The 16984-nt window shown below is 33.1% G+C and overlaps 1 protein-coding gene across 1 annotated transcript in view; it reads left to right on the top strand.

Annotated features, from left to right (window-relative positions):
* DOCK7 (dedicator of cytokinesis 7) overlaps nt 1-16984 on the top strand; it is a gene marked incomplete at its 3' end in the record, with an annotated part of 112841 nt that overhangs the window by 29547 nt on the left and 66310 nt on the right. Inside the window, exons 9-13 of the mRNA XM_008577674.1 lie at nt 2055-2135; nt 4402-4567; nt 8675-8817; nt 12494-12587; nt 13275-13437. Of these exons, the coding sequence (XP_008575896.1) occupies nt 2055-2135; nt 4402-4567; nt 8675-8817; nt 12494-12587; nt 13275-13437 (647 nt within the window). The remainder of the gene's footprint in view (nt 1-2054; nt 2136-4401; nt 4568-8674; nt 8818-12493; nt 12588-13274; nt 13438-16984) is intronic.

The following is a 16984-nucleotide window of genomic DNA, read 5'->3' as shown; positions in this document are numbered from 1 at the left end:
ATGCCTTCAAGATTCATTCAGTTTGTAACATGTGTTAGAGTTTCCTTTCTTTTTAAAGTTGAGTAATATTCCACTGTATGTAATACCATATTTTGTTTATCCATTCATCTGTTGATGGATCCTTAGGTTTCTTCCACCATTTGGCTATTGTGAATAATGCTGTTATGAACATGGGTGTACAAATGACTGTTCGAATCCCTGCTGTCAATTCTTTCAGATATATACCTGGAAGTGAAATTACTGAATCATATGGTAATTCTGTTTTTAATTTTTTGAGGAACCTCCATACTGTTTTCCATAACAGCTACAACATTTCACATTCCCACGAACAGTGCACAAGGATTCCAGTTTCTCCGCATTCTTGCCAACACTTGTTTTTTTGATAGTAGCCGTCCTGATGGGTGTAAGATGGTATCTCATTGTGGTTTTGATTTGCATTTCTCTAATGATTTGTGAAGTTGGGCATCTTTGCATATGTTCGTTGGCCATTTGTATATCTTCTTTGGAGAAATATCTATTCAAGTCCTTTGCCCATTTGCTAATGGGGTTGATTTTTTGTTGGGAAGTTGTAGTTACTTATGTATTCTGGATATTAACCCCTTTTCAGATACATGCTTTGCAGATTTTTCCCCCATTCTTTAGGTTGCCTTTTCACTCTGCTTATTTTGTCTTTCTGTGTTGTTAATGTAAGTTTTGGTGTAGTCCAATTTATCTATTTTTATTTTTATTGCTTGTGCTTTGGTGTCATACTCAAGAAATCATTTCCAAGTCCAGAGTCATGAAGCTTTTTTCCTGTGTTTTCTTCTAAGAGTTTTACAGTTTTAGGTTTTACATTTAGGTCTTTGGTCCATTTTGGGTTAATTTTTTTATATCATGTAAGGTAAGGGTTCAACTTTATTGTTTTACATTTGAATATACAGTTTTCCCAACAGTGTTTGTTGAAATGATTGTCCTTTTTCTATTGAATGGTCTTGGCACCCTTGTAGAAAATCGTTTGATCATGTACGTGAGGGTTTTATATCTGGACTTTCCATTCAATTCCATTGGTCTACATGTCTGTCTTTGTGCCAGTACCACACAGTTTTGATTACTGTAGCTTTGTAATAGATTTTCACATCAGGAAGAGTGAGACCTCCAACTTTTGTTTCTTTTTACCCAAGTTTGTTTTGATTATTTAGGGTCCTTTGAGATTCCATGTGAATTTTAGGATGGATTTTTTTATTTCCACAAAAGGATTATTGAGACTTTGATAGTGATTGCATTAAATCTGTAGGTTGCTTTGGATAATATTAATATCTTAATGATATTAAGTCTTTCAGTCCATGAATATGGGATATCTTTCCATTTATTTGGCTCTACTTTAATTTCTCTCAGCAGTGTTTTACAGTTTTAAATGTGCAAATCTTTAACTTCCTTGGATAAGTTTATTCCCAAATATTTTATTGTTTTTGATGGTATTGTAAATGAAATTGTTTTCTGAATTTTCTTTTTGGATTCCTCATTGTTAGTGTGTAGATTTTGTATTCTGCAGCTTTATCGAATTAATTTATTAGATCTAACCTTTTTTGGTGTGTGTGGCATCTTTAGATCTACATAAAAGATTATGTCATCTACAGAAATAATTTTACTTCTCTTTTCCAATTCAGATGCCTTTTATTTCTTTTTCTTGCCTAACTGCTCTGTCCTGCACTTCCAGTACTATGTTGAATAGAAGAGACTAAAGTGGGCATCCTTTGATCTTAGAGGAAAGCTTTTAGTCTTTCACCATTGAGTGTGATGTAAGCTGTGGGCTTTTCATATATGGCCCTTATTTTGTTGAGGTAGTTTCTTTGTATTCCTGGTTTGTTGAGTATTTGTACCATGAAAAGTTGTTGAATTTTGTACAGTGCATTTTCTGTATCAATTGAGATGATCGTGTATTTTTTTTTTCGGTCACTTTGTTAATGTGGCGTATTACATTGATTTATGTTTGAGTGTAGTGAACCATTCTTGCATTTCAGGCTGACTGTTTTTTTTTAAAGCTTAATTAATCTTTGCTTTTTATCCTTTGACAGCTAGAAAAAGTCCTTCAGCAAGGAGACATTGGAGAGTGTGCAGAACCATATATGATTTTCAAAGAAGCAGATGCCAGCAAGGTAGAATGTTATTGTTCTCATTTTCCTCACAGGATTACTATTGTAATTTGGGAGAATATTATACAAACATATTAAAGAATTTCATTATTAATTAATTTTTTCTGTTGGCCTACTTCCTTTCTTCCTTTTTTCTTTATTTTCTTTGTCACGTAGCTTGTGTCATGTTCTGTGCTTTTATTTAAAATTTTCGTCACCGAATTTTTTCTTTATTTTCTTTGTCACGTAGCTTGTGTCATGTTCTGTGCTTTTATTTAAAATTTCCGTCACCGAAAATTAATTGATTCTTTAAATTTTTTTTTCTTGGAGAGAACTAAGTTAATTCAATTTTATTCCTAAACAATTAAAAATTTCCTTTATTTACAAAATAGTGATATTGATGGAACTTTTCCTAGCAAAACATAAATGTTCTTGGCTTCCATTTGACTCTACATATTTAAGGAATATAGTAAAAAGTCAAAAGTACAGTCTCTGTTTTGCCATCAGATGACTAATTTCTAGAATTTTGATAAACTTATTAAAGCAAAAAAGTTGTTGAATAATTAATACCGAATTCCAGATACCCTAAATTACTTACAAGAATACAGGTGATCCTTGGATCTTTGAACACAGAATTTAATACTGTAACAGCCAGGAGAAGTATGCTTGAGGAATACTGGGCAAGCCCCCAAAATGTGGAAAATGTTTTGCTTTTTATTTTTCTGAAATTCAGAACAGAAACTGAGCTTTTTCTGCTAATATAGGTAGATCTCGGCACATGATACTCTTCTTGACCATCGGTTGAACTCAGGGTTAACATATTCTGGCTTTCTCCAGGTTGTCATTTTACAAATTATATTTGCTCTGTTATATGGAGCTCATATGTATACCAGCAGCTTACTCTACTATTCCCTTACATTTTTAAATAGAGTAATAGAATTAATTATACTTGATACTTAAAGCAAAAATCTATTTTGGATGTTTAATAGATATAGCAATAAACTGTGCTATCATTTAGCTATCTTTCCATCTTTTTGCAGACCTGAGTCGCAAGGAAGGACACTGTCATTAGAGTATACCTCTCCAACATTATATATGCGAAGAGTATGTGAGAGAGGTGGTATAGGTTTTCAGTCTTGGACTGTTGGCTGGCTATTGAGGGCTACCTTAGTGTGTGTTTCAGGGGTAGCCTAAAAATTGAGCCAGCCTCAAGATGTCTTCCAGATGTGCATGAACCGTTTGGACCATTAGTCTTTTTCTAGGATTTAGTCCTCTTATAATCCTTTTTTCCTTTGCTTCTTTTATTCAGCTCTGGGTGTCTTTATCATTGGCTTATTTGTGCCCGCCATTCCCACTTCATGGTTGCTGTAAATTAAGGACTATTTCACATTGGCTCAGCTGCTTCCATTTTACAGAGTAACACAATTTAACAAATCATAAGCTAGAATATTTTGTAGTTAGCAGTTGGCTGAGTAGATCATGGTTTTGCTTTCTTTACGAAAATAATACTTGCAGTACATAAACATATTTGGTACTTGCTTTCCTTCTTTTTCTCCCAAACAGAAGTTTCAAAGACTTACTCTATGTATACAAGTGTAGAATAGGTTGAGGCTGTTCACTGGTTAAGATAAAACATTGTTACTTGGTCTCTGAAAAGTACAGATTGTTTTTCCATCTTTGCTGAGAATTAAGAATTATTAACCTGTTTCTTTATATAGGATGAATAGCTTTTAATTGATTTTTTAAACTTAATGTTTAGATAGAAAATTATTTTCTCAACATACATACAAAGTAAAACATCACAAATTGAATTTAAAGTCAATTGATAAGGAACAAATTTAACACAGAGATTGACATCCTTAATGCATAAAGAACTCTTAAAAGTGAATTAGAAAAATCTTAACAGAAATATGATGAAGGACATGAGCAGACAAGTCACGCACTCCAAAGAAAGATACATGGTGAATAAATACATTCTAAGATGTTCTTTGGGTGGGGGCGATGGCCCACAGCCCCTGTCTCAGGACCCTGGGTGTGCATTGCTGCTTGCCTGGTTGTGAGTGGGGGCAGTGTGGCCCATGGCCCCTGTGTCATGATGTTCTTTGGGTGGGGGCGATGGCCCACAGCCCCTGTCTCAGGACCCTGGGTGTGCATTGTTGCTTGCCTGGTTGTGAGTGGGGGCAGTGTGGCCCATGGCCCCTGTGTCATGTGCTCTGTCACTTGCCTGGTTGCAGGTCAGGGTGATTTATTTTGAGTATAATCATATAATGTGTAAAGTCCTGTTTTGCAGAATAAGGAAAAATTGGAGAAGCTGAAAAGTCAAGCTGATCAGTTTTGCCAAAGACTTGGGAAGTATCGTATGCCTTTTGCTTGGACTGCCATCCATTTAATGAATATTGTCAGCAGTGCTGGGAGTTTGGAAAGAGATTCCACAGAAGTAGAAATCAGTACTGGAGGTAAGAGTGTTGTATATAAAATATTTCTGAATGTATAATTTTTTTCTTTTTTCTTACATAGGCTTGTTTAATTTGTAAACTCTGAAATGTGATGTGGCATAAAAAGATGTCTTTTTTTTCTTTTCATTTAATACTTTTATTGAGATATAAGTAATGTACCATATGATTGACCCCTTTAAAGTGTACAATACAGTGTTTTTTGATATATTCACAGGGTTCTGCAACCACCACCATGATCTAATTTTGAAACACTTTTGTACCCATTAGCAGTCACTCTTCATTCCATCAATACCCCAAACCTAGCCCTAAATAACCACTAATATACTTTCTGTCTCTATGGATTTGCCTATGCTGGGCATTTCATACAAATGGAATTATACAATGTGTGTTCTTGTGTGGCTAGTTTCTTTGACTTAGCATAATGTTTTCAAGGTTCTTTCAAGTTATAACATGTATCAGAATTTGATTCCTTTTTATTACCAAATGATAGTCCATTGTATGATATATTGTATTCTGTTTATCTATATTCATCAATGGATAGTCATTTGGATTGTTTCCACTTTTTGGTTATTATGAATAATGCTGCATCGAACATTTATGTGCAGGCTTTTGTGTGGACATATGTTTCTTTACTCTTGGTTATAAACCTAGGAGTGAAATTGCTGGATCATATGGTAGTTCTGTGTTTAACCTTTTGGGAATTGCTGGACTGTTTTCCAACCTGGCTGCACCTTCAGAAATTTCACTAGCAGTGTATGAAGGTTCCAATTTCTCCATATCTTTGACAACACTTTATATTATTTGTCTTTTGATTGTAGCCATCCTGGTGCAGGTGAAATGGTATCTCATGGTGGTTTGGATTTGCCGTTCTCTCTGATAGCTACTGATGTTAAGCATCATTTTGTGTGGGCTATTTTTGTATCTTTTTTGGAGAAATATGTATTCATTACCTTTGCCCATTTTTAATGGCGTTTTTCTCTTTTTATTATTTAGTTGATCCCAATTTTTAAATGGGTTTTTCATCTTCTTGCCTTTGAGTTGTAAGAGTTTTTTTAAATATATTCTGGATACAAATCCCTTGATTTGCAAGTAATTTTCTCCCAGTTTATGAGTTCTTTTTTCTTGATGTTATTGTTTGTAGCATGGAAGTTTTAAATTTTGATGAAGTTCAATTTTTCTATTTTTTTCTTGTGTTGCAGTGCTGTTGGTGTTATATCTAAGAGACCACTACTTAACCCAGGTTCAAAAAGATTTACTTGCATGTGTTCTTCTAAGAGTTTTATAGTTTTAGCTCTTACATTTAGGTTTATAATTCATTTTTAGTTTATTTTTGTATGTGGTGTGTGGGAGGAGTTCAGTTTCTTTTTATGTGACTATCTGGTTTTTCCAGCACCATTTGTTGAAAAGGCTGTTCTTTCTCCATTGAATGATCTTAGCACCCTTGTCAAAGATCAGTTGACCCTACATGTATAGTTCTTTTCCTGGATTCCCAATTCTATTCCATTGATTTATGTGTCTGACCTTATGCTATATATATATGCTTATGTCTGACCTTATGCCAGTGCTATACTGTATTAATTTAACTTTGTAGTAACTTTTGAAATTAAGAGTGGGTTCTCCAGCGTTATCGTTTTTCAAGATCATTTTGGCTATTTTGGGTTCTTTTGTATTTTCATATGAATCTTAGGATCAGCTATCAATTTCTACACAAAGGCAGCTGGTGTTTTGATAGAGCTTGCATTGAATCTGTAAATCAGTTTATACATTATTGCCATCTTAATAATGTTGTGTTTGAATTCATGAACATGGGATGTTTTCCATTTATTTAGATCTTTTTAAGTTTTCAATAGTGTTGTTTAGTTTTCAGTATATAAGTCTTGCTCTTCTCTTTTTAAATTTATACCTAAGTATTTTGTTGTTTTTTGATATTGTTTTAAATGGAATTGTGTTCTTAATTTTTAAAATGTCCTTTTTTAATGTATAGAAATACATTTGACTTTTATATATTGATCTTATATTCTGAAACCTTTTTGAACTCGTTTATTAATTGCAATTGTTGTTGTTGGTTTGTTTTTTCCCTAAATTCCTTAGGATTTTCTCTATGTAAGATCATGCCATCTGCAAATAAAAATAGATTTACTTTCCTTTTACAATCTGAATGCCTTTATTTCTTTTTCTTTTCTAATTATCTTGACTTGAACCTCCTATACAATTTTAAATAGGAGTGATATCCTTGACTTGTTCCTGACCTCAGGGCAAATTCATTCAGTCTTTCACCATCAGGTATGATGTTTGTTATATGTTTTTCATAGAAGTACTTAAGAAGGCTGAGGAAGTTCCCTTCTATTCCTAACTTTTTTAGTGTTTTTATTATGAAAGGCAGCTGGATTTTGTCAAATGCTCTTTCTGCCTTTATTGAAATGATTTGTATGTTTTTGTCTTATATCCTTTTAATATGGTGTACTGCACTGATTGATTGGGTTTGGGATGTTAAATTAACATTAAATATCTGGGAAAAGTCATACTTAGTCATGGCATATCATTTTTTTATGTGTTGTCAGAGTCTGCTACTATTTTGTTTAGGATTTTTGCATCTATATTCATAAAGTATAGTTATCTGTAGTTTTTCTTTCACTTGATGCCTCTATCTGGTTTTGGTACCAGGGTAATACTGGCTTCATAGAATAAATTGTGAAATGTTCCTTTTGTTTTTTGGAAGAGTTTTTGAAGGACTAGTATTAATTCTTCTTTCATCAGTGAAACTGTCTTGGCCTAATCTTTTCTTTGTCATCAGTTTCTTCATTAGTTATTAGATATCTTTACTTATTTTAGGTGTATTCAGATGTTTTCTTTCATCTTGAGTCAGTTTTAGTACTTTGCATCTTTTCTAGAAATTTGTTCATTTGTCTAAGTTTTCTAATTGTTATCTAACCTAAGTGTTGACCTCCAGTTGTTCATAGTATTGCTATATAATCCTTTTTATCTGTAAGGTCTGTAGTGATGTGTCCTCTTCCCTGATTTTAGTAATTTGAGTCTTTTCTATTTTTTTCCTCATCAGTTTAGGTATAGGTTTGTCAGTTTTATCTTTTTGAAGAAACAATTTTTGGTTTTGTTGATTTTTGTCTATTGTTTATTTAGTTTCTATTTCACTTATTTCCACTCTGCTGTTATCTTTTTTGTATCTTTCTGCTTGCATTGGGTTTAGTTTCTCTTCTTTTGTAGTTGCTTGGGTGTGAGGTTACATTACTGATTTGAGATATTTCTTTTTAATGTAGGCATTTATAACTATTAATTTTTCTCTGAGCACTGTCTTAGCAATATCCCTTATGTTTTGGTATGTTATATTTTCATTTTCATACATCTTTAAGTATTTTCTGATTTCCCTTGTTAATTCCTCCTTTTCCCATTGCTGTTTAGAAATGTGCTATTTTATTTCACATATTTATTAATTTCCCCAATTTTTTTCTGTTGTTAATTTATAGTTTAATTCCACTGTTCTTGGAGAGCATGTTTGGTATGATTTTAATCCTTTTGAATTTATCCTATCTTGTTTTGTGATGTAGTATATAGACTGTCTTGGGGAGTGTTCTACAGGTGCTTGAGAAGAATGTGTATGCTGAATGTCTGTTAAATGTCTGTTAGGTCTAGTTTGTTTACAGTTTTGTTCAAGTCTTCTATTTCCTTGTTTATGTTCAATCTAGTTGTTATATTGGTTTTAAGTAATAGAATTATCTTTGAATGGAGTTATCTTACAATTCTGTTTTAAACTCTAGTGCTAAGACTAAAATTTCCTTTGTGTAAGTATTTTGTAGTAAATGCATAGTTCCTCTATAGCTGCTCTTTGTAGATCATTTTTGGTCATTCACATTAATCTTTGTGTCTTAGAGTCTTTATTTTTATACTGGTGAAGTTGTAAAAAAGAGAACCAGGAGATTTAGGTATAGTGCTTTCTTACTGATCTCTCCAGAAGTGAAACTCTTTTACTATAATCAGTATGCTGAGTTGATAATTTTCAACTTTAGTGGATTCTTCCTTGTATTTGGAAAGCTACTTTAAAACAAATTTTAAATTTTATGAAATGAATATCTAATTTTTTTTCCTTGGTAGAACGAAAAGGATCTTGGTCAGAGAGGAGAAATTCTAGTATTGTTGGCAGACGATCACTTGAAAGGACAACAAGTGGTGATGATGCTTGTAATTTGACCAGCTTTCGACCTGCTACTCTCACAGTGACAAATTTTTTTAAGCAGGTATTGTTCTGTCATGTAGGAATTCTGGGGGGATGTTTGTATATAAATTTCTTTAGTCTCAGAAAAGTAGTAATTACACTGTATATGTATATTAGTGTGATTTTCAGAAAGTTTAAAAACTTTAAGAATAAAAAGAGTAATACAAATTAAAAACTATAAGAACAAGATATAATTTATATTATACTTGTTGTTTTATCATTATATTTATTTAAATTTTGACCTTGACTAGTAATGCATCACAATCAGTCTTCCATACCTATATCCTATTTTTCAATTGTCATACTGTAACTTTTCTTAAACATTGTTGGTTTGTGAATTTTCTTAGGCAGAGTGACTATGTGCCTACATCTGTCTTTCCCCCCAAAGTATTTCTGACCTAAACTACCATGTCTATGGTATGTGGAATAGAATTTTCAGGCCCTAGTAGTACATTTCTGTGCTACAATCAGGTCAATGTTATTTTTAAAGGTGAATTAATAGATCCAAGAGGTTCTTGATCAAAGATATTTTATTCTTTGCAAATCTGTTCCCTTCATTTCAATATGAGTAAAATTAGTATTTTTCAAATGCTGGTCATGATCCATTAGTGGTAATGGAAATCAGTTTAGTAGCTGACACCCAGCTTAAATAAAAAAATACCGGTAGAATAGAAAAAGTAATAGTGCATGGCACATAGTGAGGTTAAATATTGCTTCAGGGAGCCTTTTTCCCCCCAGGTTTTGTGTGACTGCTTGTGTGTGTCTATGTGTACCCTGGGTTTTGGTATAAAATGGGTTTTATACTGTGAGTGAAGATCAGAAAATTTTGAAAGTTTTTGTTGTAAGTGACCAGGTGACCAGAACCATATAAGAATGGGGAGAAAACTTCTATTAGTGCGACAAACTGGAGAAGCATACCATCCATTTGTTTTGGAGTGGATTAAAGCAAAATGCTAAGAATCATCTCAAAATTCCTCCTCCCAAGGTATTATTCTGAGTAAGAGGAAGAAATCCTGCTTTCTGACACCTTATAACTTGAGACAGCAAGGTTTGAGGGCAGAATGTGTCTTGAATTGACAGCAATCTACTTGAAACCCCCCTTCACTGTTACCTGACAATAATATTCATAGGTAGCTGCTCTGAGAGACTCTAATGAAAAAAAAAGAGCAGGTGATGTGTCAGAAGTGGTATGGGTCTTTTAATTATTGATAGTAGTAAAAGAAAGAGCCTACAGAAAAGGCCACAGTGAGAGTTACTTGGATGAAGTGATAGGCCAAATACAGCTGTGGAAATGGGGCAGTATACAAGAAGTATTCAAAAAGTTAATGGAAAGATTTATGTTCTCTTTTAATTCTATTCTTACAGGAATTTTTTGAAGTACCCTTCTATTTACCTGATATTGTGACACACTTTGCAGATATGAAACTTCCCCCTCTTTTTACTTCTTAACTGCTACATCACTTCTGCTGTTTACACAGCTCTCTTCCTTTCCTCAGCCTACTATATCATTGAACTACTACCGTAGGCTTAAATCAACAAGCCGTCACTCCCCCACCCATTTATTCAGCAAATCTTTTTTGAGCACTCACCATGTACCAGGCATTGTTTTGAATACTGGCAACTAGAAGATAGCACAAAGTGATAATGAAAACAAATATAAATGATTGCTAGAAACATAGAGCAATGGAAAGTGTTTACACTTTACTTTTTATAGTTCTATATTTAAGAAAAATTTTTAGCCATGGCCATGTGCTATTTTTATAAGTATTTTTAAATAGCTAGAAAAATATATGCAAAGGCAAATCCAAATTAAGTAAAAAACAGAGATTACAGTTTTAATAAAGTAGAATTCAAGGCACAAGTTTCCCCTCAATGAAACACAGAAGGCAGTTTTTTTTTTTTTTTTTTCAATTTATGAGAGATTACTGTCTACAATTTGGATATTGTAATCATGAGTGTTATATACAGATTTGGAATGTTTCAAGCCAAAATTATTAGAAATACATGGAGATTTAAAAACAAAATCAAACCCACGCAGTAGGCATTTTTTTCTATTTGTTGACAGGTATATAATAAGTTATCTGTTGCCTCAGTGGTATACAAGAGTAAACAAGCAATTTACAAAAGAGGGTGTCAGGTACTCATCTTCAGTGAACTAGGCTCTTTCACGTATTTGGAGATTGGCTGGGATAAGTTGATATAGATTGATTTCTACTGGGAAGAGTGAAATGACTCAGCTCTGTTTCATGTCTCTCAGCTTCTACTCTCATCTTTAGCAGGCTAGCTTGGTCATGTTCTCATAGCAGTGGGAGACATTCAAAAGAGGGCAAGATTTTGCAAATATTTTTCATATCTCTGCATCATGTTCGCTTATTTGTCAAAGTAAGGCACATGGCAAAGCCTAGGGGAGGGAATTATGCCAAAAGGCATAGGAACAAGGAGTAACAAATGGAGGCCAGTAATATAATTTAACATGTTAAGTAGATAGAAATAATTAAATCTAGAGATAATCTGAATGTATTATGAATAAGGATCATTTAAAGACCTATATCAAGGAGAGAATATACTGTTTCAGCAACTGATAGAACATTTACAATAATTAGTCATATTAGGTCACTGAAAAAAACTTCATAAAGTCAGATTCTCTAACCATAACTCAATAAAGCAAAAAACTATTTAAAAAATATTAACAAAAATCTATAACCACATAGAAATTAAAAATCATTTTCCTAAATAATGGGATGAAAAAGATAAATTCTGTACCCTGTTTAGAATATAATAATGAACAAATGGGATATGGCTCCAGGTGAGCTCACAGTAACAAAGTAGCCTTAAAATTTTCATTACCAAATAAGAAAAAAGGACAATATATGAGATATGCATTAAAAACAATAATACGTCAAAAGCAGGCAGATTGGATTAATAAAATCTAAAGACTGACTCTTCAATAAAAAAAAAAGAAAAATCAAGCCCTTGCTATTTTAATTGTGAGAAAAAAATATATTAACATTACATTGAAATTTGTGTGTTAATTAGTTAGATATTGTTCTTTTAAAAAATTTTGTCTCTTTCTCCATTGATTGAGGTCCTTTAAGAGTTGTTTTTTCTGTCCTTAGTATCAGGATAGTTGTGCTTTTCTTTAACAGCAGTTTTTTTAAAAAATTGAAATATAATTGATTATACATATTTTTCGACTACTGAGTTGACTATCAATACTTGCCTTAACAGTAGTTTTTGTTATTGTTTCTTTCTTTCTTTTTTATTTAGCCTATGCTAGATTTTGCATTTGAGAAATTTGGTGTTGTAAAGCAGAAAAGACAAATGAAATCAAGTGTAACAAATTTATAAGACTGTCATGTATTTTTAAATTACTCTGCTTTTTGGTTCTGTTTTGTATGTATATTTTATTTTTATTGTCTCCTTTTCATGTACCTCTAACTTGTCTTGGTTTTCTATATTTTAGGGTATTGTGTAATACCTTATAGGCAAAGAATAAAAAGATCGTAGTATCATAAATCTTAGTAAAATTTGAAATTACAAAAAAAGGACGATTGTTTATAATCATAATTATATTAAATTTAATTTAATTTTTCATTCTGACTACATTGTAGGCAGAAGGGTATGCTTATTAACAAGAAATGTAAATTTATCTACTAGATTTGTTTTATTGAATACTTTTCCTCTGTCTTTGAAATTAGGAAGGTGACCGTTTAAGTGATGAAGATTTGTACAAATTCCTTGCTGATATGAGAAGGCCATCCTCTGTCTTACGGCGTCTAAGACCTATTACAGGTATTTAAAAATTTTGAGTAGACATGATAACACTAATCATCATCACTACTATATTGCATTATATAATTATGTATTCCTTTTTTTTCACTTATCTGATGGATATATTTTTGTATGCTCAGTGCTTGTCAATCTTTTTCATCTCATTAATTATCAAGTGGTCCAACATTTTGAATGCAGGATTCAGCACCTTTGATAATTTGAGTGCTAAAATGAGAATGATGAATAATATCGTGGCTTAAAATTATTTTCTAGAGAAAATAACGCACTTGGAATGGTAAATATTCAGAAACAGATTCATATTATGGTTAGAACAAACCATTCCAGAATAAAATGTTTTGAAGTCTGCCACACCAAAATTAAATCATTTAACTTTTTAAATGTTGGCTTGTTTCTATGCTAGATCACCTCCTTCTCTGTTTTTTTCTTCTTTTTGCTTCTTTCTTCCCTCCTTCCTATTTGTTCATTTAGTAAGCATTTATTTACATGCATTTATGTCTGTATCCGTAATTTTTAAGTTTGAGGCTGGGTAAAATGAAATGATTTAGAGGACAGATCTGCGATGATAGTAATTTGATTTCCGTAGTATTCTTCTCAGACATATTGCAAAAATAGGATCTAAATTGTCACCAAACCTTTTAAACATGGAGTTTTTATTTATTATGTTTACATTGTTTTTATAATATGCAGCTCAGCTGAAGATAGACATTTCTCCTGCACCTGAAAATCCCCATTATTGCCTAACTCCGGAGCTGCTTCAAGTGAAGCTTTACCCTGACAGTAGAGTTAGACCTACCAGAGAAATTTTAGAGTTTCCTGCCAGGGATGTTTACGTTCCAAACACTACTTATAGGTAAGAGATTTTAATTTTGGAGAATTCTGAGATAAGATACTGTATATTCTAATATTAAAGTAAAACTAGAATGAAACACTTCAAAAATTTTATGTGGCTTTGTAACTTATTCCACTTCTTTCTACACAGTTTTATTAATAGTTGTCATGTATTAAGCCTTTACTATGTGCCAGGTATAATGTTAATGACCTTATATGCATTTTCTTATTTAATCTTCATAGTCTGAGGTGTTACCTTCATTTTAAAGGTGAGTAAACTGAGGGATAGGGAGGTTAAAATTTTTGCTGAGCGTCATACTTTAATGTGGTGGGGCTAATATTTGATTCCTGGGCTGTTAGGTCAAAACACTTGAAATCCTAATTACTCTATTTTATCGAATGTTTTTATTAGCAGAATCTAGCATAATACATGAATCAAATTTATGTGCCTGCATTATGTTCTAACAATCAACAATCTTTGTTGAATATATACTGCATACAGAATACTTGGCATGAAGTGGTTGGATACAACTTTTCAGGCTGAACCCTATGCAACTCTAGCTGTACTATTTGCATATACTCCTTATGAATGATGCTCCTTTATTTGTGAATGCTGAGACCAAGACTTGACATATCTCAACAGACATGTGATTCTCAAATAGAACTTTGAGTTTTATTCCAGACCTTTCCATTCTATCATACTCATATTTCACCACCATTTATCATGTTCCTGAGGTCAAAATTTTCAGAATCATAATGATTTCTCTCTTTTCCTTACCCCTCACATTTTTTCAGCCAAGTTACATAGGCTCAATTTTCAAAGTATATTTCATATCCAATACTTCTTACCACTTCCATCTTTTAAAAATTTTAATCTGTCACATAGAAATATAATGGGAACCACATTTGTAATGTAAAATTTTATAGTTGCTACATTAAAAAAAGGAACAAATGAAGTTAAATTCAATCATATGTGTTATTTAACCCAATATATCTAAAATATCATTTCAACAAGTAATAATTGTAAAAAATTGTTGAGATATTTTACTTTTTCCCCTACTAAAACTCTTCAAAATCTAGAGTGTATTTTATACTTAAAGCACATTTCAATTCAGATGAGCCACATTTCAAATGCTTAATAGCCACAAGGGGCTAGAGGCTACCATATTGGACAGTTGGTCTCAAATTTTGCTATACCTAATTTCATCTTATTTCTATCTCTGTCTCCCCATCACTTCTCAACATCGCAGTCAGAGAGATCTTTAAAAAATTGCAAGTCAGATTATTCATTCCTCGAACTAAAACCCTCCAGTGGCTTTCAAAACAGAGAGAAAAAGAATGAATTCTGTATAATGGTCTATAAGACTGTACATGATCTGGCTCCTTTTCTGTCTTATCACTAAAACTCTCTGTAAAACTTCTTGCAGTACAGTGAAATATAACAGATAATCAGTTATTTCCCCTCTTGCAACTTATATGCAGAAGAAGATATCTAGGCTTATTAGGCTTACTGTACAGTTGTCATCTTAGAACCTATTTACCATTATCTTGGAAATTCTCTTTTGTAATGGAGTCTTTATTTTCCATGTATTTTTCTTTCTTGGTTTGCCCATTTCATTGAAAGCCATTATGTCTGACAATATCTTTATTTTACCCTTACTTCCAAATTGTTAGTTTTGCTGGGTATAAAAATCTAAGTTGTAAGTCATTTTCTGTCAGAATTTTGAAAATATGACTACTGTCTTCTGGCTTTAAGTGTTTTTGAGTGGTCTATGATTTTCGTTGCTAATCCTTTTTTCTTAGTTTTCCTCTGATAGCTTTTTGAGTTTTTTTTTTTTTTCCCTTGTGTTCCAAAGTTTCATGTTGATGTGTTGATATGATAATATTTATTTAGTGTTTTATAGTATGTGAATTGTTTTTTTTTTTTTTTGTCTTTTTTGTCTTTTTTGTCTTTTTCCGTGTCCGGCAACGGATCGCAACCCTCAGTGTTTTCCCCGCACCGGACCGGGGACCGGCAACGGGATTGCAACCCTCGGCGTCGCTCCCGCGCCTCGCTCAGCCAGCGAGCGGCCGGTCTGTATGTGGAATCTGAACTCTCGGGCGGGAGCGCTGCCGCGCTTCCCAAGCGGCGCACTTATCCAGTGCGCCACCGGGCCGGCCCTATGTGAATTGTTTTTATTTAAATTAGTTTATTCAGTCTCATAGAAATTTTATAAATTATATAATTCTGGTAGTATCTTCACTTATAGGGGAAAAAATAAAGCTGAGATTAAGAGACTTAATCTCAGGTCTTTTAATTTAATTTTCTACATTCTTCATGCTTTTGGATGATAGGACATCCGATATTCATAATTATATACAGTATGGATTAAATTAAAATTTCTTGTTGCTAGATATTTGCTACATTTTTAATAAAGCAGGTAAGAACACCTTAATTTATCTGTTTGTCTCAAAATCTACATCATTATTTATCTCTGCTTAATATTTTTTTAATGCCTTACAGTTGACCTAATTATAGCACTTGATATAAATGGCATTGTAGAATATCATGTCTATGAATTAATGGAAAGTAGGGCCAATATAGAAAATCTAATCATGTTACAGAAATTAAATGGGAGTGAATAGTGAGCTCATACACTAAAAGATTTAAGTGGATTTATAAATTATCAGTGAGTATCGTTTTGCTTTTTGAGTTGTTGGAAATTGTATAAACGTGTGTTAGTAGCTGTTTAAGATAACCTGTTTATTTGGGTTTCCTTTTGTTTTTTATGATTGAATGCTTTATCATTTGAGAATTGAGAGAGCACTGGGCCTCTTTGAATTTTTTTGTTTTTGTTTTTTTGTTTTTTGGGTTTTTTTGACCGGTAAGGGGATCGCAACCCTTGGTGTGGTGTGGCCTGCACCGCGCTCAGCCAGTGAGCGCACTGGCCATCCCTATATAGGATCCGAACCTGCGGCCTCGGCACTCCCAGCGCCGTTGCGCTCCCAGTGCCGTTGAGCGCACCGGCCATCCCTATATAGGATCCGAACCTGCGGCCTCGGCACTCCCAGCGCCGTTGCGCTCCCAGTGCCATTGCGCTCCCAGTGCTGCACTCTCCTGAGTGAGCCACGGGGTCGGCACTTGTTTTGTTTTTTGTTTACAACCTCACATCTTTAAGGTTGTAGTTTATTGCTCTTTCACATATACCTAATCGTTTTACTAGGTAGTATGACTGTTCATAGGTCTAACCATGTGACTTTAGAAAAACAGCTTTTATGTTGTTGATGGAATTCTTAATTACATTTTATATTTTCTAAAATGTCATTGAAACCTCATTTTATAAAAGCTTATTATGGGACATTGTTAATCCTACTTTAATGACCTTGAACTACATATTTCACACCAGTTGAGTAATTTGCTCTAATTGATTTGCCACGAGACTACTTTTGACTTAGATATTAGGGCCAATTGGTTTTTTTCAGTTTTTAAAACTAATGTGTGTGATAATCACTTAGTAGTACATGCATAAATGCAATGCTTGTGGTTGTTAGTGACAGGAAAAAAACTCAAGGAAATTTGATTATTTTAC

Source organism: Galeopterus variegatus, unplaced genomic scaffold (assembly GCF_000696425.1).
Source record: "Galeopterus variegatus unplaced genomic scaffold, G_variegatus-3.0.2 Scaffold1560, whole genome shotgun sequence".
NCBI lineage: Eukaryota > Metazoa > Chordata > Mammalia > Dermoptera > Cynocephalidae > Galeopterus > Galeopterus variegatus.
Note: the sequence above shows the minus strand (reverse complement) of the source record. Positions and strands in the feature narration are given on the sequence as shown.